General features: G+C 60.6%; 1 protein-coding gene across 1 annotated transcript; it reads left to right on the top strand.

Moving 5' to 3' along the window:
* The first annotated feature begins 5,060 nt into the window (after nucleotides 1–5,060).
* On the top strand, nucleotides 5,061–18,012 carry SH3BP1 (SH3 domain binding protein 1). Its single transcript, XM_082740172.1, has 18 exons — nucleotides 5,061–5,310; nucleotides 6,496–6,538; nucleotides 6,776–6,880; nucleotides 7,900–7,976; nucleotides 8,293–8,404; nucleotides 8,494–8,570; nucleotides 9,035–9,179; nucleotides 9,695–9,763; nucleotides 9,925–10,015; nucleotides 10,397–10,539; nucleotides 11,483–11,594; nucleotides 11,965–12,046; nucleotides 12,138–12,218; nucleotides 12,877–12,993; nucleotides 13,887–13,984; nucleotides 14,518–14,719; nucleotides 15,755–15,849; nucleotides 17,170–18,012. Exons 1-18 carry the CDS (start codon nucleotides 5,252–5,254, stop codon nucleotides 17,571–17,573), a joined length of 2,112 nt encoding a protein of 703 aa, XP_082596298.1. The 5' UTR covers nucleotides 5,061–5,251; the 3' UTR covers nucleotides 17,574–18,012.
* The last annotated feature ends 363 nt before the right edge of the window (nucleotides 18,013–18,375 follow it).

Raw genomic sequence — 18,375 nt, 5'->3', positions numbered from 1 at the left:
TTACTTGTTTCCCGGGCTGAACCCCTTCCGGCAGACGCCACTGGGACGTCTTCCCAGAGCCCAGCATGCTCACTCTTTTCCATCCAGCAGGTGAGGAGGGCTGCCTATCTGCCCCAGGTCTTGCTGGGTGCGCGTGGGAGAGCTTCACGTCCCTGCAGAACCCCCAACCCCCACCCCAGACACAGGCCTCCTGCAGTGGGACTTCTGGGTGCCCTGACCCCTGCACCCCCCCAGCCGCGTGGCTGCTTCCTGTTCCCTTCCCCAACAGGCCAGACTCCGCGGGGACACCTGTGATGTCCCCGAAAGACTAGTAGGAGGGCTCTTGTAACCCAGATGAAACCCTGCTCCTGGCGCTCCTGCCCCGGGGTCCCGGAGTCCCGGGGTCCCGGAGTACCAGCTGGGGCGGGGGGCGGTCTCGTGCAAACCGTGCTAGGGCTGCAGAGTGGGATGGGCCTGTGCACAGCCTTGGCTGGGAGTCTCTCTGCTCCCAGTGGGGGCCCTGGCACACTATGTGACTTTGAGCGAGGGGCTGCCTTTTCTTGCCTTTTGGTTCCTTGTCTGTAGTGGGGAGGGACCCAGGGAGCTGTAAGGCCCCCTGAGGCCTTCTCAAAGAGCCCTTGAGCAAACTGGTTCCCCAAGGTGTTGGCCTAGAGTGACCCAAAGGTGACAGAGACAGGGATATCTTTTTCATCTTCCCGACCTACCCCCTTCCCTTTTCCCTAGTCGGTCCGGCCTTCTGCCATGCTGCAGGGGCCTCTGAAGTGACCCGCATGGGAAGCAGGCCCCATGGTTAGCTCAGAGGCCGGCATGGAACCCATGAGCCGGGAGCTCAGCATGTCACACAGCCCGGAGGGACGTGGACCCAAGGGACCCACCACGGGAGCCCTGCTTCTGTCCGAGGGGCTGGGGTCTGATGATGGGTGATGGTCCTCAGGCTCCACTTGCAGAGGAGTCCTAACCAAATAACACATGTCAGCTTGGCCCACGGTCGGGGGCACCGAGCAGCACACAGGAGACCCAGAGCCTCTGGAGCCCTCAGGCTGGAACTCAGAACAGGGAAGACGCATTCTCTTGTCTCTCAAAGGGTGACCCCCAACCCCCACGCCAGGGGCAGTGGGACTTCCCGGACCCCAAAGTCACACTTCCACTTCTATTCCTGTGGCTAGAAGCTGCCGCTCGTTTGGGTTTCTCTTTTGACAACCGCAGCACACTGCTCCTCTGTTGGTGGCCGCCACTGGCCACGGAGGGGCCGCCACCCGCCGGAGAGCCTGTCTCCACCGCCATCCTGCTGCCCCTGCCCCCAGTCTCAGGCCAGGCGGAGACCATAGGAGCTGGAGCCTGACCAAGGCCCGGCCTAGCCCTGTGGCAGGCCTGCTGCTCGAACCCTCCCCTTCCGTCCTCAAAGGCCTGCAGCGATGAGAAATGGAGGCTCTTGGAGCTTGCCAAGTGCCCAAGGACACATGTTAAGGCTGAGGCCAACCAGCAGTCCCGCCAGGTGCCCCTGTGGCGGCATGTTGCCCCCCCATCTCCCGAGCCCCCTCTCCTTGGCCCTCCATGGGCTGCCTTCCCTTGGAGCCAGGGTTAAGGCTTGAGGGCATGGGCTCTCAAGGGCTGTCAGGACTGGGATGTCATGGCTCCGCCCCACCCAGGGTTTCCTTCTAGGAGAGCCCTTCTGCCTTGAGGAGGAGACAAGCAAGTTCTCAGAGCCCCAGAAATCGCACCCCCATAACTGGCTGCCCTGGGCAGCAGCCTCTGCTCAGAGCTGGGCACCAAGAGGACCAGACCACAAACCAGTGACGCGTCCACAGTGCCAGATTCTTGCTCAGTCCTGTGGCTGCACAGCTGACCCCTGCTCCCACCCACCCCACCCCCCAGCCTCTGCACCAGCCACCGGGCCTCCCAGCCCGAGTCCTGCTTGAGCTTCACCTGCAGGCACTTCCCAGACTGTCCCTGGTCGGCCCCAGCCCTGGGGATGAAGGAAAGGGCAGGGGGCAGCCTTTCGGGAGCCTCCAGACTGCGCCACCCCGCACAGCAGGAGAGCACATAGGGGCTTAGAAGCCTGTCAGATCAGCTTTCTAACTTGGCCCCTACCCCTTAACCAGCGAGGGCCCTGGCACCCTGAGCCTTGGTGTATTCACCTAAAAATGGTAATAATGACTCCAATCTTGCTGTCAGAGGGGGTGTGCTCAAGTAGGTGACAAAGCAGCCTACTGTCCCCAGAAGGCAGCAGGACACCTGGAGGGGGCAACTAGGCAGGCCCAGGGGCAAGGTTCTTTTCAGGCCAGATAGTACAGGCTGGATAAGAAGAAGCAGAGCCTGTTCTACGCTTGTTTTTGTTTTTGTTTAAGATTTTATTTATTCATTCCACAAACAGCACAAGTAGGCAGAGAGGCAGGCATGGGCGGGAGGGAGCAGGCTCCCTGCTGAGAAGAGAGCCCGATGCGGGGCTCGATCCCAGGACCCTGGGACCATGACCTGAGCCAAAGGCAGAGGCTTTAACCCACTGAGCCACCCAGGTACCCCTGTTCTAAGTATTTTACATAGAAACTCTGGTCTACAGAGCAGGTCAGGTCCCGGTTCTCATTCTTCTCATCTGACCCAGGACACTGAGGCTCAGACAGGTGAACTCCCCGGCCCAAGGTCACCCAGCTAGCTAGAGGCTGAGCCCAGCTGGCCGGCTTCTTCCACACACACTCAAGCTCTGTTCTAGCTGTCTCTGGGCTGGAAATAAGCATCCATTGATGCAATGCCTTCACTTGCATTCAAGTCAGCCCTGTCTGTTGAGCTCCTGTGACCCTGGCACGTCGCTAGACCATGCAGGATTCGGCACAAGCAGAGGAGAGCCAGCCAAGCCAAAGAGCCCTCCCAACGCCCAGTGGAGAGGTCTCCTGATCGGAGATGGTATTGGCCGGTGATCTCTGATGCCCCCTTCCTGCACCTGCAGCTCTCAAACTGTGATCTTGACATTTCCCGATAAAACCTCATAGTCCAAAAGTCTCTGATTACAACATCCTTCGAAGCCTATGATCCAACCTTTGGGGCTTCCAACCCTTTATGATTCAGCATCCAAGTGTGCTCAAGCTTAAATATAACCTAAAACATACCCCTCACCCAAGCCAAGAGGCACAGCAGCCCCACCCAGGCCAGTCAGAGAAGAGCTCTTGGGTCAGGCTGGAGGGGAGCCCGGATCCTGGGTGAGAGGCCCAGAGCTCCACTGGGCTGATCAGACGGCCCTTCCTGGTGGTTTCCAGCCGCTGCTTCTCCAGGTCGGGTGTCCTGACCCTTGTGAGCTTGGGTTTAGGCCTGGGCAAGCCTAGAGGGGATAAAGGTAGAAGCCAGACCATGCCCTCGGGGACCTTCACAGCAGCTAGGGAAGTGGACAAGCCCAGACCCAGAGTGTTCCAGGCTGGAGGCAGGGCTGAAACAGGGTGGGGACACCCTGTAACCCAGGATTTCCCAGACAGCTAGGCAGCGGCACCTGGTGTCAAGCTGCTGGCTTAGGAGCCTTCAGCTTCCTAATTGTGTACACAGTAGGCTCTGCCCTTTGCAGAGATGGGGGAAACTTAAGCCACCCTGGTGTTCTGGGATCTGGCCAGTGAGGAAGGCGGAAAGGCCAGGAGTAACACCCAGGCCTTGCAAACCCCAGCCCCACGTTTTAAGAAGCCAGGTCTACACTGGACTCTGATTGCTCCTTCCATCAAGGCATTCCTCAAGCCCTGCCCTTTTTCTAGAATCCCCTCCAGGGGACTTCCAGTTGGGGAAAAAGAGGTGGGTTAGGAAACCTTGTCTGGGGTCTCCTTATGCAAGCTTGAGCCTTCACTCCAGTGGACTCCACGCTCAGGTGGCCTCCCAGCTGGGAGGCTCTGACTCAGCAGCAGCAGCTGGGGGGTTCCCTTCTCAGCCCCTCCCGACTCCCACTGGGCTGGGTGTCCCTTGCGCAGGGGGTGGCGAAGAGCAGCCAGCATCCCGTAAGCGCTCACTGTGTGCCAGATCCCTTGTCTGAGGCCACTGGTCCTGCCCTCGTGCAGTACGAAGTCTGCCCACCCACACACAGTAGGTGCTCAAGTAATCCTCAAACTGAGTTAAAACTCAAAGCAAAGGGCGGGGGGGCATGGCAGACCACACGGATGTCCCTCTCCCCCCACCCCTGGGGCCTGGAGGGTACGGGGGTTCAGAGTAAGCAAAGACTACTGTGTGTGGTCCCTCATCTTGTTTGAACAGATATGGAGCACCTACTGTATGCCCAACTGTGATTCGGGTGGAGGGCCAAAGAAAGAACTACTACTGAGTCTGGGGGATGAAAGCAGCACCGCCATCACTGCCTTACAAGAGGAAAGGCAAGGACTCCCAAAGTTCGCTGAAAGGAGAGGCTCTACAGATGGTGGAGGCAACTGCTGGGGCTGGGAGGGAGCCAGGTGTCAGGGAGCTGGGAAGGAGGGTGGGCCACCCTCCTTAAAGGGAGACAGGAATAGGCAGGGTCATTGTTCACTCTCCAGGATGGGCAGCTGTCCGGCCCATCAGACCATTAAAGGCAGCAAGTCCAGAGTTCCAGGGACTTGTCCAACGGCACAAAGCAGCAAGGTGGCCCCAGGAAGCCAAAGTCCCCCAGCCGGTCTCCAGCAGGGGAGGAGGGAGGGGTAATCTTTAGCTCAAGTTGGCCAAGAGGTCCTCTGGAGAGGGAGTCCAAGGCAGCATCCTTGGGCAAGCCCAGATGGGCCAGTACGGGCTGGAGAGGCCCGTCCTTGGCCTCTGGCTCCCAAGCATGGAACCCTCCTTGCCTTTAAGAGGGGTGCAGAAGTTACTGAAACCCAGGGCCCTCGGGCCGGCGGGAGGGGTGGAGCCCAGAGTGCGGCCGCGCGGTGGCAGGAGCCGGCTTACCTGCTTCCCGCCACCCGGGTTGGGCGGGGCGGGACCGGGGGGCGGGGCCGCCACACAACCTGTGGACCGCCAGGCGGTCGCCGGCGCGACCGTCGCGGGGACCGGCCGGGGGCCTGCGGGGCGCCCGGAAGCCGGGGGCGAACAAGAAAACAAACTTGGAGAGAGGAGTGACCTGGGGGCCGGGGGCGGAGTCGCGCGCGGAGGAGGAGGGAGCGAGCGGCCGCCGGAGCGCGGCTGGCCCAGGAAGCGGAGAGCGCCGCCCACCCATCCGGGGCGAGAGCGGCGCTGCGGGCGCAGGCAGGCTGGGCCGGGGGCTGCCGGGCCCTCGCCCCCTTCCCCCTCGTGACCCCGCGGTCCCCAGTCCGCGCCCAAGATGATGAAGAGGCAGCTGCATCGCATGCGGCAGCTGGCCCAGACGGGCAGCTTGGGACGGTGAGTATCAACCCGCTCCCTCCCAGCCCCACGCTCACCCCCGCCGGATCCTCGGGTACGTGGAGGGGTGGGAGAGGTCGGGGACAGCCAACCTCGAACTGGCCAGAGGTCTACTCTCATTCCCATGCCTCTGAATGCCACCCCCACCTCTCGGCCAGGGCAGGAGGGGCAAGGTCCTTTGGGGAAGGGGGCACTCCCACTGCTTTGCCTGCCAGGGAGGATCTAGGATGCTGGGTCTTCTCAGCCTCCATGAGCCTCTTGAGCGAACGGTCTTCCCTGGCCTTACTTGTCCCCTCCGTACAATGGGGACAGCTAACCATCTCTGGTTGCCTGGGGGGAAGGGGCAGCGGTCAGTGCCCTAGACTTTGGGGGAGGGGAGGAGACAAGGTCCCGGTGTGGTGTGGTGGGAGGAGGGGCCTGCTTGTCCAGCTTTGTGCCTCTCCCCCACCCTACCCGCAGCCTGGAGGCCTCCAGCTTCTCTATCTTGCTTCTGCTTTTCCCAGCCTCAGGTGGAAACATCCCTGGGCCTCTTTGCTCTCACCTACCCCACCCCCAGGGTCCCAGAGCCTATGGGGTGGAGGCCAGAAGTTTGGGGAGCTCCCAGGGCCCATCATCTCTCCTCTTCCCCCTGCATTGGGAGTTTCCCATTCTCTGGGCCCCGAGGAGGGGACCGAGTGTCCAGGCTCACATAGGCATCTGTGCCTTGGGAGACTAGAGCCAGGGAGGTCAATCCCCCTTGCTCTGGGCCTCAGTGTCCCCATGTGTCCCTGGGCAGAGGACCAGGGCCTGCACACCACTCCAGTCCAGAGTCCTGTGTGTCTGACAGCCCAGGAGTCTGAGATCTCACACTTCCCGTTCTTGGGGCCGGCCCGGCCTCCTCTCCCTAGGGTCAGCGCAACAGAGGCTGGGGTGGCTTCCCAAGCCCGCCGCTTAGGGTTTCATCCGCCCTCTCTCAGGACACAGCCCTGGGTGGAGGAGGAAAAAGCCGAGTATCCTATTCCCGCCCCCATGGAATGTGCTCCGACTGGGATGAGGCAGACAGGCTGGCCACCCAGGGCGGGCCCCTCAAGGAGAGGAGGGGCACTGGAAGCGACCAGGGTCCAGGTGCCCTCTTGAGGGGCCAGGGGGAGGCAGGGGGTTTCCTAACCTGGGCAGCCTCAGCAGAAGCTCCTCCCTCCCTCACAGCACCCCGGAGACCGCCGAGTTCCTGGGGGAGGACCTGCAGCAGGTACAAGCCTGGGCTGGCAGCGGGTGGCAAGGCAGGCCCGCGCAAGCTGTTAGCGGAGGACCCGGCCAGGACGCCACCTGGGGGGGGCCGGGCTGAGTCATTCCCCAAGCTGTTGGCCATGGGGTCTCCAGGAGGAGGGAAGGGAAAGGTGGTTCCTGCTCTGGGAATGAATGGGGGGGGGGGTCGGGGGGACAGCAACCTCCCACGAGCCACCAACTCTGAGCACCCCCCACCCAGGTGGAACAGCGGCTGGAGCCGGCCAAGCGAGCAGCCCACAATGTCCACAAGCGGCTGCAGGCCTGTCTGCAGGGCCAGAGCGGGGCGGACATGGACAAGCGGGTGGTGAGTGGGGGTCCCAGGAAGTTGGGGCCCAAACAGGACACCTCTACCCAGTGGGAGAGTGAGGTCAGGGCTGGGGTCTCCCTGCTAGTTTGAGCCTCTGGCACACCAAGGGGGTGAAGCCTGCGCTGTCCCAAGACCCCTCGGGCACCCCACTCACGAGGCTCTGTTTTTACCCCATCCCTTCTCCACCCTGGCCACCGCAGCACGGATCCCCTGAGACAAGGCCAGGCCTCTGACAGCTCCCAAACTTCTCTGTCCTGTCAGCCCCCAGAGCGGAGCAGAGCAGGCCCTCTGAACTGAGGCAGTGCCTGAGGGCTTCCTGAAGGAAGTGGCATTTAAGCTGATACTAATACTCACTGGTATTAATCAACGAGTCTGTTGCTATGCTCTGTTAGCGTATTGCCTCACGTCCCGCTGACGACACCCCTAGGAGGAGGCTGCCTTTATTAGTACTTTGTACAGACGAGGAAACAGAGAGGTAAAGTCTTAAGGTCACACAGTGCGTTAATGGCAAAACCGAGGCTTGATCCCTGGTCTTTCTGACTCAAGCTGGGGCTCTTCCTAACTCTAGATGGGAGTGTTTTGAGTTTAGCAGTGACTAAGTGCAGAGCCACCGATGCCCTGGGGCAGGGGAAGAGCCCCACCCCCAGACTGCTCCCAGGGCCTCCATTCATCGTCCTCCGTCCAGCTGTGTGACCTTGGGCCGGCTGCCTGCCCCCTCTGTGCGAGAGTACTCGATGGTTTCTTCAGGCCCAGTTGATTGGTTTCTGGGAGAGGGTAAAGATGGGGTGGGGTGACATGGTCACAGGGAGATGCCACTCTGCCCTGCCTGGCCATCCTCCCTTCTCCACTCCCACTTAAGACTGTGGCCCTCTTGGCTTCCCTCCTCCCCTGGCCATACCAAGAGTCTCAGCAGGGGCCCTGTCCCCAAGGAGCCCTCTGTGTGCTTAGGTGGGGTGGAGGGAGACCCGGCAAGTGAGCACATTCATGCTCACAGCCAGACCCTGGCCTTCCTGCAGAAGAAGCTTCCCCTCATGGCTCTGTCCACCACGATGGCTGAGAGCTTCAAGGAGCTGGACCCCGATTCCAGCATGGGGTAAGCATGGACCGGGCCCCAGCCCTCACCCAGAGGTGCCAAGGGGGGCAGATCTGGGCTGGGAGGGGGTCCAGGTGAGGAAGGGCATCCCCCATGGAAGGATGACCAGGCTGAGGGTCAGTTAGCATCTGCGCTAGGGATAGGGGAGTGGTCAGTGTCCAGATCAGAGAAGGCTGCCAGGCCTGGGAGGGGGGGTGCTTAGCTGACAGATGAAGGAGAGCTAGAAGGGACAGGGGGTGATGGGGAGGGAGGAGGCCCCACCCAGTGTTTCTGCGTGGGTGTGAGGAGCTGGGCCCAATGGGTGCTGTGTCCACAGGAAGGCCTTAGAGATGAGCTGCGCCATTCAGAACCAGCTGGCCCGCATTCTGGCTGAGTTTGAGATGACTCTGGAGAGGGATGTCCTGCAGCCGCTCAGCAAGCTGAGCGAGGTGATCCTCCCGACTCCCCCCCCCAGCCCCACCCCCTCCCCAGCCTCCTCTGCCCGCTGACCTCCACCCTCCCCACGCCTCCCCCCTAGGAAGAGCTGCCAATCATTCTTAAGCACAAGAAGAGCCTGCAGAAGCTGGTGTCAGACTGGAACACCCTGAAAAGCAGGTGGGAGCCAGAGCCCCTAGGTGGGCTCCACACCTTGGTCAGCCCCCATAGGCAGCCGCAGAACCCACACTTGGAGGCTGTGGCAGGGCCCGCTGGCGACAGTGTGTGCCCTCGTGTACACACCTAGTCTCTGTGAACATGTGTGTGCACATGCTCATGCTAGCTGAGGGTGACCCCCCAGAGCCTAGGAGAGCCAGAAATGATCCTCCAAGATGCCTGGACTGCAGGAAGGCCCCGCCCACCTGGGGCTGGCTGGCTGCGATCACCAAGCCCGCCACCAGGGGGCGGCCTCGAGCACTCATAGCCCCCCAGGCTGAAAAGGAGGCTCAGGGCAAGTGGGGCTCTGGGATGTTAATCCATAAATCCCAGAATCCTGGGCGGTCAGGCATATGGAAGGGACCCTTGGCTCTGGACAGGCAGTGTGGGGGACACTGACCACCCCACCTCGGGATCGTTGTTGCCAGGCTCACTCAGGCAGCTAAGAACTCAGGCGGCGGTCAGGGCCTGGGCGGCGGCACTGGCAGTTACGGTCATACTGCCACGGCCACCAAGATGGAGACGCTGAAGGAGGAGGAGGAGGAGCTGAAGAAGAGGGTGGAGACCAGCAAGGTGAGTGGCGCTTGTGGGTTCCCAGGATGGGGGTGAGGGGCGGCAAGCGTGGGTCCTGTCCCCATTTCAGGGAGGGGAAGCTCCGGGAGGTGATCTGCCTCACCCAGGGCCACACAGCTGGCGAGCGGCAGAGCCGGGATTTGATCCCAGGGAGTGAGCCTCCGAGCTCTTAGCCTCCTGTCTATGCCGCATACTCGGTTCCTGGGAGGCAGGGACCTGGTGTCCTGGCCGCCATCCCCGCAGGCTTGCTGAGTGAGTCGAGGAGCGAATGGTCAAGGACATAAGCACCTCGCGAAGGGTGTGGCACAGAGGTGAGGGCTAGAAGCTGTCAACGTCCCTTGGGAGTTCCAGGGGGCTCCTGTGGGCCGTCCCCAAGTGCAGACTATACCAGAGAGAAGAGACGTGACCAGGGCCCTCCACAGAGAGCTTGGACAAGTCATTCACTCCTCTGGGTCTCAGTTTCCCCTCTGGGCCCCAGCCTCACCAGTGCGAGCCCCCCCCTTTCTGTCTCCAAGGACGAGTACTTGGCCGACCTCTACCACTTCGCCACCAAGGAGGACACGTATGCCAACTACTTCATCCACGTGAGTCCCTAGACGGGGCTCCAGCCACTGGAACTCAGGGGTGGACACCAGGGGCCACTGGGACACCCTTCCAGATGTGGGAGGGAGGAGTGTGTTCTTAGGGACTCCAAGGTGGCGTAACTTCCCTCACTCCCTCTGGGGGTGCCCCCCTGTCTCCGCAGCTCATGGAGATTCAAGCTGATTACCATCGCAAGTCTCTGAGCTCGCTGGACACAGCCCTGGCTGAGCTGAGGGAGAACCACAGCCAAGCAGGTACAGACAGAGGCAGGGCCCGGCCCCACACCCCCAACCCCGGCCCTACTCCGGGCCTGTTAAGAAGCTGGCAGATTAGTTCCGATGAGATTTGTGATAGAGAGGTCGTCTGCTACGTAGAGGATGGAGTGAAGGGGCAGGACTGGAGTCAGGAGAACTTTAGGAGGCAGAAGGGAGGGAATGGTGGCCTGGACTGGGGTGGCATCGGTGGAGTTGGGGGGTTTCGGGAGAGATGTTGGATGATTTCAGGATCTGTGGTGTGGGTGATTGGGCGGGAGGTGGTACCATTGGCCAAAGCAGTAGGCTTTGCGGATGTCTAGGGGTACCCTGGCTGCCAGGGAGGGGAGGACCCTGGGCCGCTGATCTGTCTCATCCCTGCAGACCCCTCCCCCTTGATGACGGCCACCCCCCTCGGGGTGTATGGGGTGCCCCTGGAGACCCACCTGCAAAATCTGGGCCGGGACATCGCCCTGCCCATCGAGGCCTGTGTCATGATGCTGCTTTCTGACGGCATGAAGGAAGAGGTGGGACCCACGGGGGCAGGTCGGGCCAGAGTCCTGGGGCCCTCCCTCTGTCCACAGCCCCCTCAGGCTGCCCTGTGCTGGTGCTGTGACCCCACCGTTAGAGCCCAGGTCCCGTGAGGCCACGGCCTCCTGCTGCCAGGCTGACACCACCACCCACTTGGGGATGCCCGTGAGGCAGCCGCTGTGCCCTAAGGCCTTTACGTTTCTTGTTCCGTTTAGTAATCCCAGACACCCCTGCAGGAAGCCTTCACTGGCTGCCTTCTATAAGGGGGAGACGGAGGCAACGAGTAACATGTGCCCGCGGCACAGGGGAGGGTGTCAGGAAGGCCTGGGCCCCACCGTGCGGCCCCTGCTGCAGGCCGCCGCGTCCATCCGCCTGCATCAGGCGGTCCCTAGTGTGTCAGCTCCGTTCCTGAGCCCAGACTCTTAGGGGGTAGAACCTGCTCAAAGGCCAACTTAGGCTTCTTTTTTTTTTTTTTTTTTTAAGATTTTATTTATTTATTTGAGAGAGAGAGAGCATGAGAGGAGAGAGGTCAGTGGGGGAAGCAGACTCCCTGCCGAGCAGGAAGCCCGATGTGGGACTCGATCCCAGCCTCCACGATCATGACCTGAGCCAAAGGCAGTTGCTTAACCAACTGAGCCACCCAGGCACCCCTTAGCTTAGGCTTCTTGACGGCGCTGCCTGGCCTCTGCTCTCCCTCCCACTCCTAACCAGACCCCTGTCTCCCCACCTCTTCGCCAGCTTCTCCCAGATCTCCCACTTTGGGCCAAACCCTAGACCTTGAGAGCAAGGGCAGCTGTACACACCGTGGGCCCCACACCGCCCGTCAGACTGGGGGGGACATGTGCCCCGTGACTGCCGGGGGCCCACCCCAAGTGAGCCAGGGCATCCTCCCCTGCCCACCCGTCCGTGACCCCCTGTCCATTTCCTCTCGTACCCCAGGGCCTTTTCCGTCTGGCCGCGGGAGCCTCAGTGCTGAAGCGTCTCAAGCAGACCATGGCCTCGGACCCCTGCAGCCTGCAGGAGTTCTGCTCTGACCCCCATGCCGTGGCAGGTGCCTGCTCCCTGGAGCCCCGGGAAGAGGGCTTTCCCCCCGAATCCCTTCCTCTCAGCTGCCTGGAGCACTCCCGCCCGTGGTAGTTTGGCTGAAGGCCTGGTGATCGACACCTCAGGACACACAGGGGTCCGTGGAGGGGGAGGGGAGGGCTTGGTGATGAACCCCCTTGCATGCGTGGACATCTGGCTGGGAACAAGTCTGCCAGACGTCATCATTTTCTCCAAAAGGCCCAGGGCCCAAAGAAATGATCAGACCTGGTCACGTCCGTGTGAACAGGGCCTGGTTCCTAACAGATGCCGAGTGCCGGGCACCGGGGTGGAGGTGGGGGCCTCGGGAACCGTGTCTGAGACTCTTGCCACCACTTCAGGTGCCCTCAAGTCCTATCTGCGGGAGCTGCCAGAGCCCCTGATGACCTTTGACCTCTATGATGATTGGTTGAGGGCAGCCAGGTGAGGTGGGGGGCAGATGGGGATGCTGGAGACGGTGGGCCTGTGGAGGTGGGTTCCTGGACTGGCTCACCAGGTCTCTCCCCATCCCCAGCCTGAAGGAGTCAGGGGCCCGGCTGGAGGCCCTCCAACAGGTGTGCGGCCGCCTGCCCTGGGAGAGCTTCAACAACCTCAGGTGAGCCCAAGCCCGGCCCCTCATCCTAGGCAGTATCTCGGAAACCACAGCCAAGACGGGCTAGTCATGTTTTTCCTACTAGACCCTGAGCTAAACGCACTCCTAAAACCTTTGAAGCCATGCCACTTGGCTTGAAGTTCCCACCTCTGCTGCTGTGTGGCCTTGGGCAGGTGGTCTGACCTCTCTGTGCCTCCGTGCCCTCATCAGGAAAACACAGAGCACACCAGTTCCTACCTCACAGGGCAGGGAGGAAGATTCTCAGCTTAGCTCCGCGCCCCACACATGTGTGGCACTCAGCAGGTCAAATCATTTAGCTATTAAAAAATTTTAGGGACACATGGGTGGCTCAGTCAGTTAAGCGTCAGCCTTCAGCTCAGGTTATGATTCCAGGATCCTGGGATTGAGTCCCACATTGGGCTCCTTGCTCAGCAGGGAGCCTGCTTGTCCCTCTCCCACTCCTCTTGCTTGTGTCCTTCTCTCGCTGTGTCTCTCTCCGTCAAATAATAAATAAAATCTTTAAAAAGAAAAAAAAAAGGCATCCTGAGGGGGACCTTTGCCACTCTTTGGAAACCCCAGGCTGAGAAAGTCTCGGGCCTCAGGGGCATCACTGGGTGTTCGTGGCCCTGTCCGTGACCGTACCTACCTTCTGCCTCCCCAGGTACCTGCTGAAGTTCCTGGCACGGCTGGCCGAGGAGCAGGAGGTGAATAAGATGACCCCCAGCAACATCGCCATCGTCCTGGGGCCCAACCTGCTGTGGCCCCCAGAGAAAGAAGGGTGAGGGGAAGAGGGCAGTCCCCCCGCCAACCACCGCCGTCTGCTGCTTACTTCTCCCCTGGGCCTCAGCTTCCCCATCCTTGCAGTGGGTTGAGTTCCCCATCTCAAGGCTTGCCGTGAGCAGCGGCCCAAAGGGAACGTGGACCCCACAGGGTTTTGGAGCGAGGCGTCCCGGGTGAGAGTGATAATGGGGAGCTTGGAGTGCGGGGAGCCCGGAGATCTGGTTGTAGCCCCACCCCCTCGCCCTTCCAGAAATGCCTTCAGACATCATCACTCTCTGGATCTCCATTTCTTTATCTGTAAATTGGAGAGAAATTATACCGACTCTGAAGGGGTTTTGCTTTGGGAATTAGACAATGAATGGAGAAATGGTTTCCAAGCTGTGAAGTGCCGTGTGTGCTATGGAAGGGGTCATTTCAATGCACCTGGCCACAGAGGGCAGAAAGATTTCATTCATTTGCTGAGGATGGTTACTCGGTAGAGGCTCCCTAGATCCCAGAACTGCGAGGGAAAGGGAACCATCCTGCCTAGTGAAGCCTGTCACGGGAGAAGGAGGGGGAACGGGCCTGTGAGCGACACACTGGCCGCCCACTGGTGGTCTGCGAGTTTTCTTTTTTTTCTGAAGATTTATTTATGTGAGAGAGAGAAGGTGTGTGAGAGACAGAGCACGAGCGGTGGGGAGGGAGCAGCGGAGGGAGAGGGAGAAGCAGACTCCCCGCTGAGCAGGGAGCATGACCTGAGTTGAAGGCAGATGCTTCACCCCCTGAGCCACCCAGGCGCCCGTCTGCGAGCTTGGTGAGAACAGGCACTTGATCTCATTGGGCCAGAAAGAGAATTGGGCTCATGAAGACTTTACGAAGTAGACCGCTCGCTTTTGTTCCCTTTTGCTCCAGGGACCAGGCCCAGCTAGATGCGGCCTCCGTGTCCTCCATCCAGGTGGTGGGCGTGGTGGAGGCTCTGATACAAAAGGCGGACACCCTCTTCCCTGGAGGTAAAGCTCCTGCCTTTGTTTGGTTTTGTTTTAAGACTTTGTTTATTTGAAAGAGAGAGAGCTTGAGAAAGCAGAGCAGGGGCAGAGGGGCAGAGGGAGAGGGTGAAGTAGACCTTCCCTGCTGAGCAGGGAGCCAGATACGGGGCTCCAGTCCCAGGACCCTGGGATCATGGCCTCAGCCAAAGGCAACACTTCGCCCACGGAGCCACCCAGGCACCCTGAAGTGCCTGCCTTTGAGAACGTGTCCCTCTGCGCCCTCCTCTGCCCAGCTCGGTGCCCTCCAGACTCAGCTCAGTCCCTGGCAGCTCCATGAACTCACTACGAGACCTGGAGCAAATTGCTTCTCTGTTCCGAGCCTCAGTGTCTCATCTGTAAAATGGGCATGATCCTGCCTACCTTGCGGGATTATTGTGAGGCTCGTGTGGGAGCGGGAAGGTGAAACGTGGGCCACGGAGTGTCAGGGGAAAGGGAAGGGAGGGCCTGACACTGGCTGAGGTCCTGGAATTTAAGACATGGCTTCCTTCTGTCTGCAGACATCAACTTCAACGTGTCAGGCCTGTTCTCAGCCCCTGATTCCCAGGACAAAGTCAGCCACAGGCCAGAGGCTGAGGAGCTTCCAACGATTGCTGTGGCCACCCCAGGCCCTGCTCCGCCCCCGGCCCCTGCCCCTGCCCCTGCTCCTGCCCCAGCTCCGGCCTCGGCCCCAGCCCCAGTCTCAGTGGCTACCAAGGAAAGGTAAGGACTGACAAATAGGAATGACCCCGTCTTTGCCCGAAGACATCAGCCTGAGGCATCATCTCAGGGCTTCCAACAATACCTTAGGAAATGTAATTATTGTGTTTTCATCCCAAATACCAGGTTTCCCCAATTGGAGGGGGAGGGATGGAGACTCGGGAGCGATATTCCTCCCCGCCTCTGATGTGTTCCCTCGTTCATCATATGGCTCTTTACTGAGCACCTACTGTGTGCCGGGCACTGTTTGGGGTCCTGGGGATTTAGGGAACAAGGGTGCTGGTTAGCTGGAACTTATAAATACCTTCCAGTCTTCTCTTTGAGCCTTTCGATCTGGAAGGGCTGCATGGTCCCCTGGAAGTACCCTGGCTCTGTGCCAAGCAGGCATGGCTTGTTATCGCACAGCGGGGGCCCAAACGGAGACCTTCCCTAGATGAGCAAGGCAGACAAAGGTGGCCCTTAGCGCTTGCTTTCCCGGAGCAGGGGAGAGAGAGTCACCAAGCCCACCGACAGATGGATGCTGTCGTGCCGGGCAGGGACTCGTGCCCTCGTAGGAGAGGGGAGCAGGTTGGGGAGCTGGACTGGGCAGCTGCTTTAACACAGGATCCCTAAGAGGAGCCAGTGAGCAGAGAACTGGGGGGAGCCAGGAATGAGCCGTGGCCTCCCCTTCCGCTTCTCAGCCGCTCTCTGACTTCTAGTGGCTAAAGCATCCAGTGACGTTCATTCAGATGGGGCTTAAAAGCCCATACAGGCCCTGCGCTCCACCCGCCTTCCTTGCCCACGGGAATCCAAGGACCCTGTCACATGTCACACAGAAACCAGGGCTTCCCTAGATGCAAACCCTGGCCAAAGCCAGAAGCATCCTCTGGGGGAGAGGGGGGCAGCCTGGGGACAGATCCCAGGCCCAGCCACAAGGTGGTGGGGGACAAGTCTTGGGAGAACCCAAACTCAGCCTGTTGGCTGGGAGTCTCCCCACGATTCCAGGAGACCTCCTGGGAGGTGGCCAGGCCTGACCCTGATCCTGTTCTTCCTTCCTAGGGCAGAGTCTGAGGTGCCCCCCAGACCAGCCTCCCCCAAGGTCAGTAGGAGTCCCTCAGAGGCAGCCACTCCAACGGAGGACATGGCTCGGAAGAGTAAGTTGGCTTGGGGATGGAGAGGGGAAAGGCGGGCAGGGAGCGGGCCGTGTTTTCAGACAGCTGGCGAGGCCAGGAGTCCAGCCGGCCAAGAGCTCATGTTTGCTGCCTGGCACTCAGGGTTCAGATTCCAGCTCTGTGACCCTGGGCAGGTGACTTCACAGGCCTGCCCCTCCTCCCCTGCGTCATGGAACAAGACCCACACCTGCCTTGTAGGGCTGTTTGTTAAACGCTGCTGCCTAACCCTACCCGGCACACAGCTCTCGCTCCGTGAAGCTTAGCCATCTCGGGGTGGGCGGCTGAGGGGTCCAGTCTGTCAAGAAGTCCAGAGAGTGGAGCCAATACGAGGGAACATGGGGTGGAGGCTTCCAAGGGCAACAAAGTGGGGGGAGGCAGTGGTGGTGAGAAGAATTCTGGAGTTCCTCTGCATCCCTGTGGTGCCCACACCTGTTGACTTGGCCTAACGCCAAGGCCCAGGGTTCCGATGGGGAGTCACTGCCAGGGACCAGGACCCTTGGGAGGGCCCAACCAGCCCATGAGGCCCTGGAGTTTTCTACCTGGGGGTACAGTGTAGAGCCAGGAGCAGCCGTCAGAGCCTCTGGACCAGCAGGAGTTGACAAGTCATAGAGGGACTGTCCTGCAGGATGGGGTGTCTAGGGATACGTGTGCACTGGGGCACTGCACTTCAGGGGCCCGAAGGTTCTCGTGCCAGCCCTGGGAAGTCCAGGCTTGCTTCCCATCTCACCGATGAGGAAACTGAAGACCCGGGGGGCATGATCTGCCCCAAACCCACAGTGGGAGTGGGAGGAGGTGAGGCTGTAACCAAAGTCCGGGCCTCCTGGCCTCAGCCATCTCATGAGGTTGGAACCGTGCAGTGGGATCTCTGAAAACTGGGCTGGAGGCCTTCTGGTGGGCTCCCAAGAGGCGAGCAAGACCCCAGAGTCAGGGGGGACTGCCAGCACTTCTTTGTTCAACAAAGACGTATGGATATCCACTCTGTGCCCCCAACACTGGGCTGGGTGACCCCACACAGGACGGCCTCTTCCCGTTTACCTGCTCCTCAGGGAGTCAAGCAAAATTAAAGTGGACATGCTCCCTTCGGAGGGCAGCGAGTCCTATGAAGAATGTACAACAGGAAACTATGACAGTACCTAGAGTGGGACGGGCGAAGGGGAACTCTAGCAAGGGTGAGACCCATGGAGGGAGGCCTAAGTGAGGAGGAGTCAACCATGGAATAGAGTTCCTGGCAGAAGGAATGGCAGATACAAAGGTCCTGAGGTGGATGCCTAATCATCTCCCCACCCCATCCTTCCTCCACAGCCAAGCGCCCAGCGCCGGCCCGGCCCACCATGCCGCCCCCCCAGGTCTCCAGCACACGCTCCTCCCCTCCAGCCCCACTCGCGCCCCCCGGCTCTAGCAGCCCTGTGACCCCCCAGGCTCTGCCCCGCCGTCTGGTGGGCGGCAACCTCCGGGCCCCCACAGTGCCACCCCCATTGCCCCCCAATCCTCCCCAGCCCGCCCGGCGCCAGAGCCGGCGTTCACCAGCCTCCCCCAGCCCAGCCTCCCCTGGGCCGGCCTCCCCCAGCCCCGGTGCAAATGTGCAGGTGGACCTGGGGGCGGCCCCAGAGGATGGAGGGGCCCCTGAGGCTGTAGGCAGGGCCTCTACTCCCCCCGCTATCCCCCCTCAACCCCGGCCCAGGAGCCTCGCCTCGGAGACCGACTGAGCCTGCCGCCCCTCGCCAACAGCCCCTCAGCATTTCCTCCCTCCCACCTGTCCCCCCAGGACACGGCCCTCGCCCTTTCCCGGGCTGGGGGCCTTCAGCCTTTGCATACAAGTGCCTCGGTGCCCGCTGGGTCGGCCCCCATGGCAAGGAGGACTCAGGACAGTCCTCCACTTCCAGACCCTTTCCTCTGTAGCTGCCCTGGGCTTGGCGGGGGGGCCCTCACCCGACTCCCAGCTCTCTGGCAGGGTCCCCGGGGAGCCGCCAGAAAGAAGGAGGGGCTTGCCTGTTCCTACAGGACTGTTATTTTTCTCTTGCCAACGTATTGTTTTTAAGGCTGGCAAATAAATTATTTTGGACAAAACTGGAGCAGCTGCCCCCATGATCGTCGGTTTTTTCCTTTCTGCCCTCAAAATAAAGAAGCCACTTGCGTGAAAGGGAAGATACTCCCTCTTCTTTGCTGTCTTCCATCTTTCTTGTCTGAAATAAAAAGGGCCAGCGTTTTCAGCGCTTACTCCCTCTCTTCCCTTGTGCTTTTCTGTGCGTGGTTTTTCCATAGAACCCTCTCCCGGGCAAGTGAATCCCATCACCTTTGACTGGTTGAGTAGAGACTGAGGCTCAGAAAGCGACCTGCCAGGCATACAGTAGATGAGGCACGGACGTGGAATCAGGACCCAGGTCTCCCTGATTCCAGAGCCTGGGTCCATCCCTCACAGCCCGAGCAATTCACTTCTTGGTGCTCCGGGAAACAGGACAGCAGTCTCTACCCCAGAAGTGTCTTGAGGATTACACGAGACATTCCCGT

This window comes from Mustela nivalis, assembly GCF_964662115.1.
Source record: "Mustela nivalis genome assembly, chromosome: 7".
In the NCBI taxonomy this organism is placed as follows: domain Eukaryota; kingdom Metazoa; phylum Chordata; class Mammalia; order Carnivora; family Mustelidae; genus Mustela; species Mustela nivalis.
Note: the sequence above shows the minus strand (reverse complement) of the source record. Positions and strands in the feature narration are given on the sequence as shown.

Bases quoted from the DNA above. Each gene is read 5' to 3' on its own strand.
- SH3BP1 (XM_082740172.1), top strand. From the start codon at position 5,252: ATGATGAAGAGGCAGCTGCATCGCATGCGGCAGCTGGCCCAGACGGGC. The intron at 8,571-9,034 runs GTGGGAGCCAGA...CGTTGTTGCCAG, and splicing joins TGGAACACCCTGAAAAGCAG to GCTCACTCAGGCAGCTAAGA. The intron at 13,985-14,517 runs GTAAAGCTCCTG...TTCTGTCTGCAG, and splicing joins GGACACCCTCTTCCCTGGAG to ACATCAACTTCAACGTGTCA.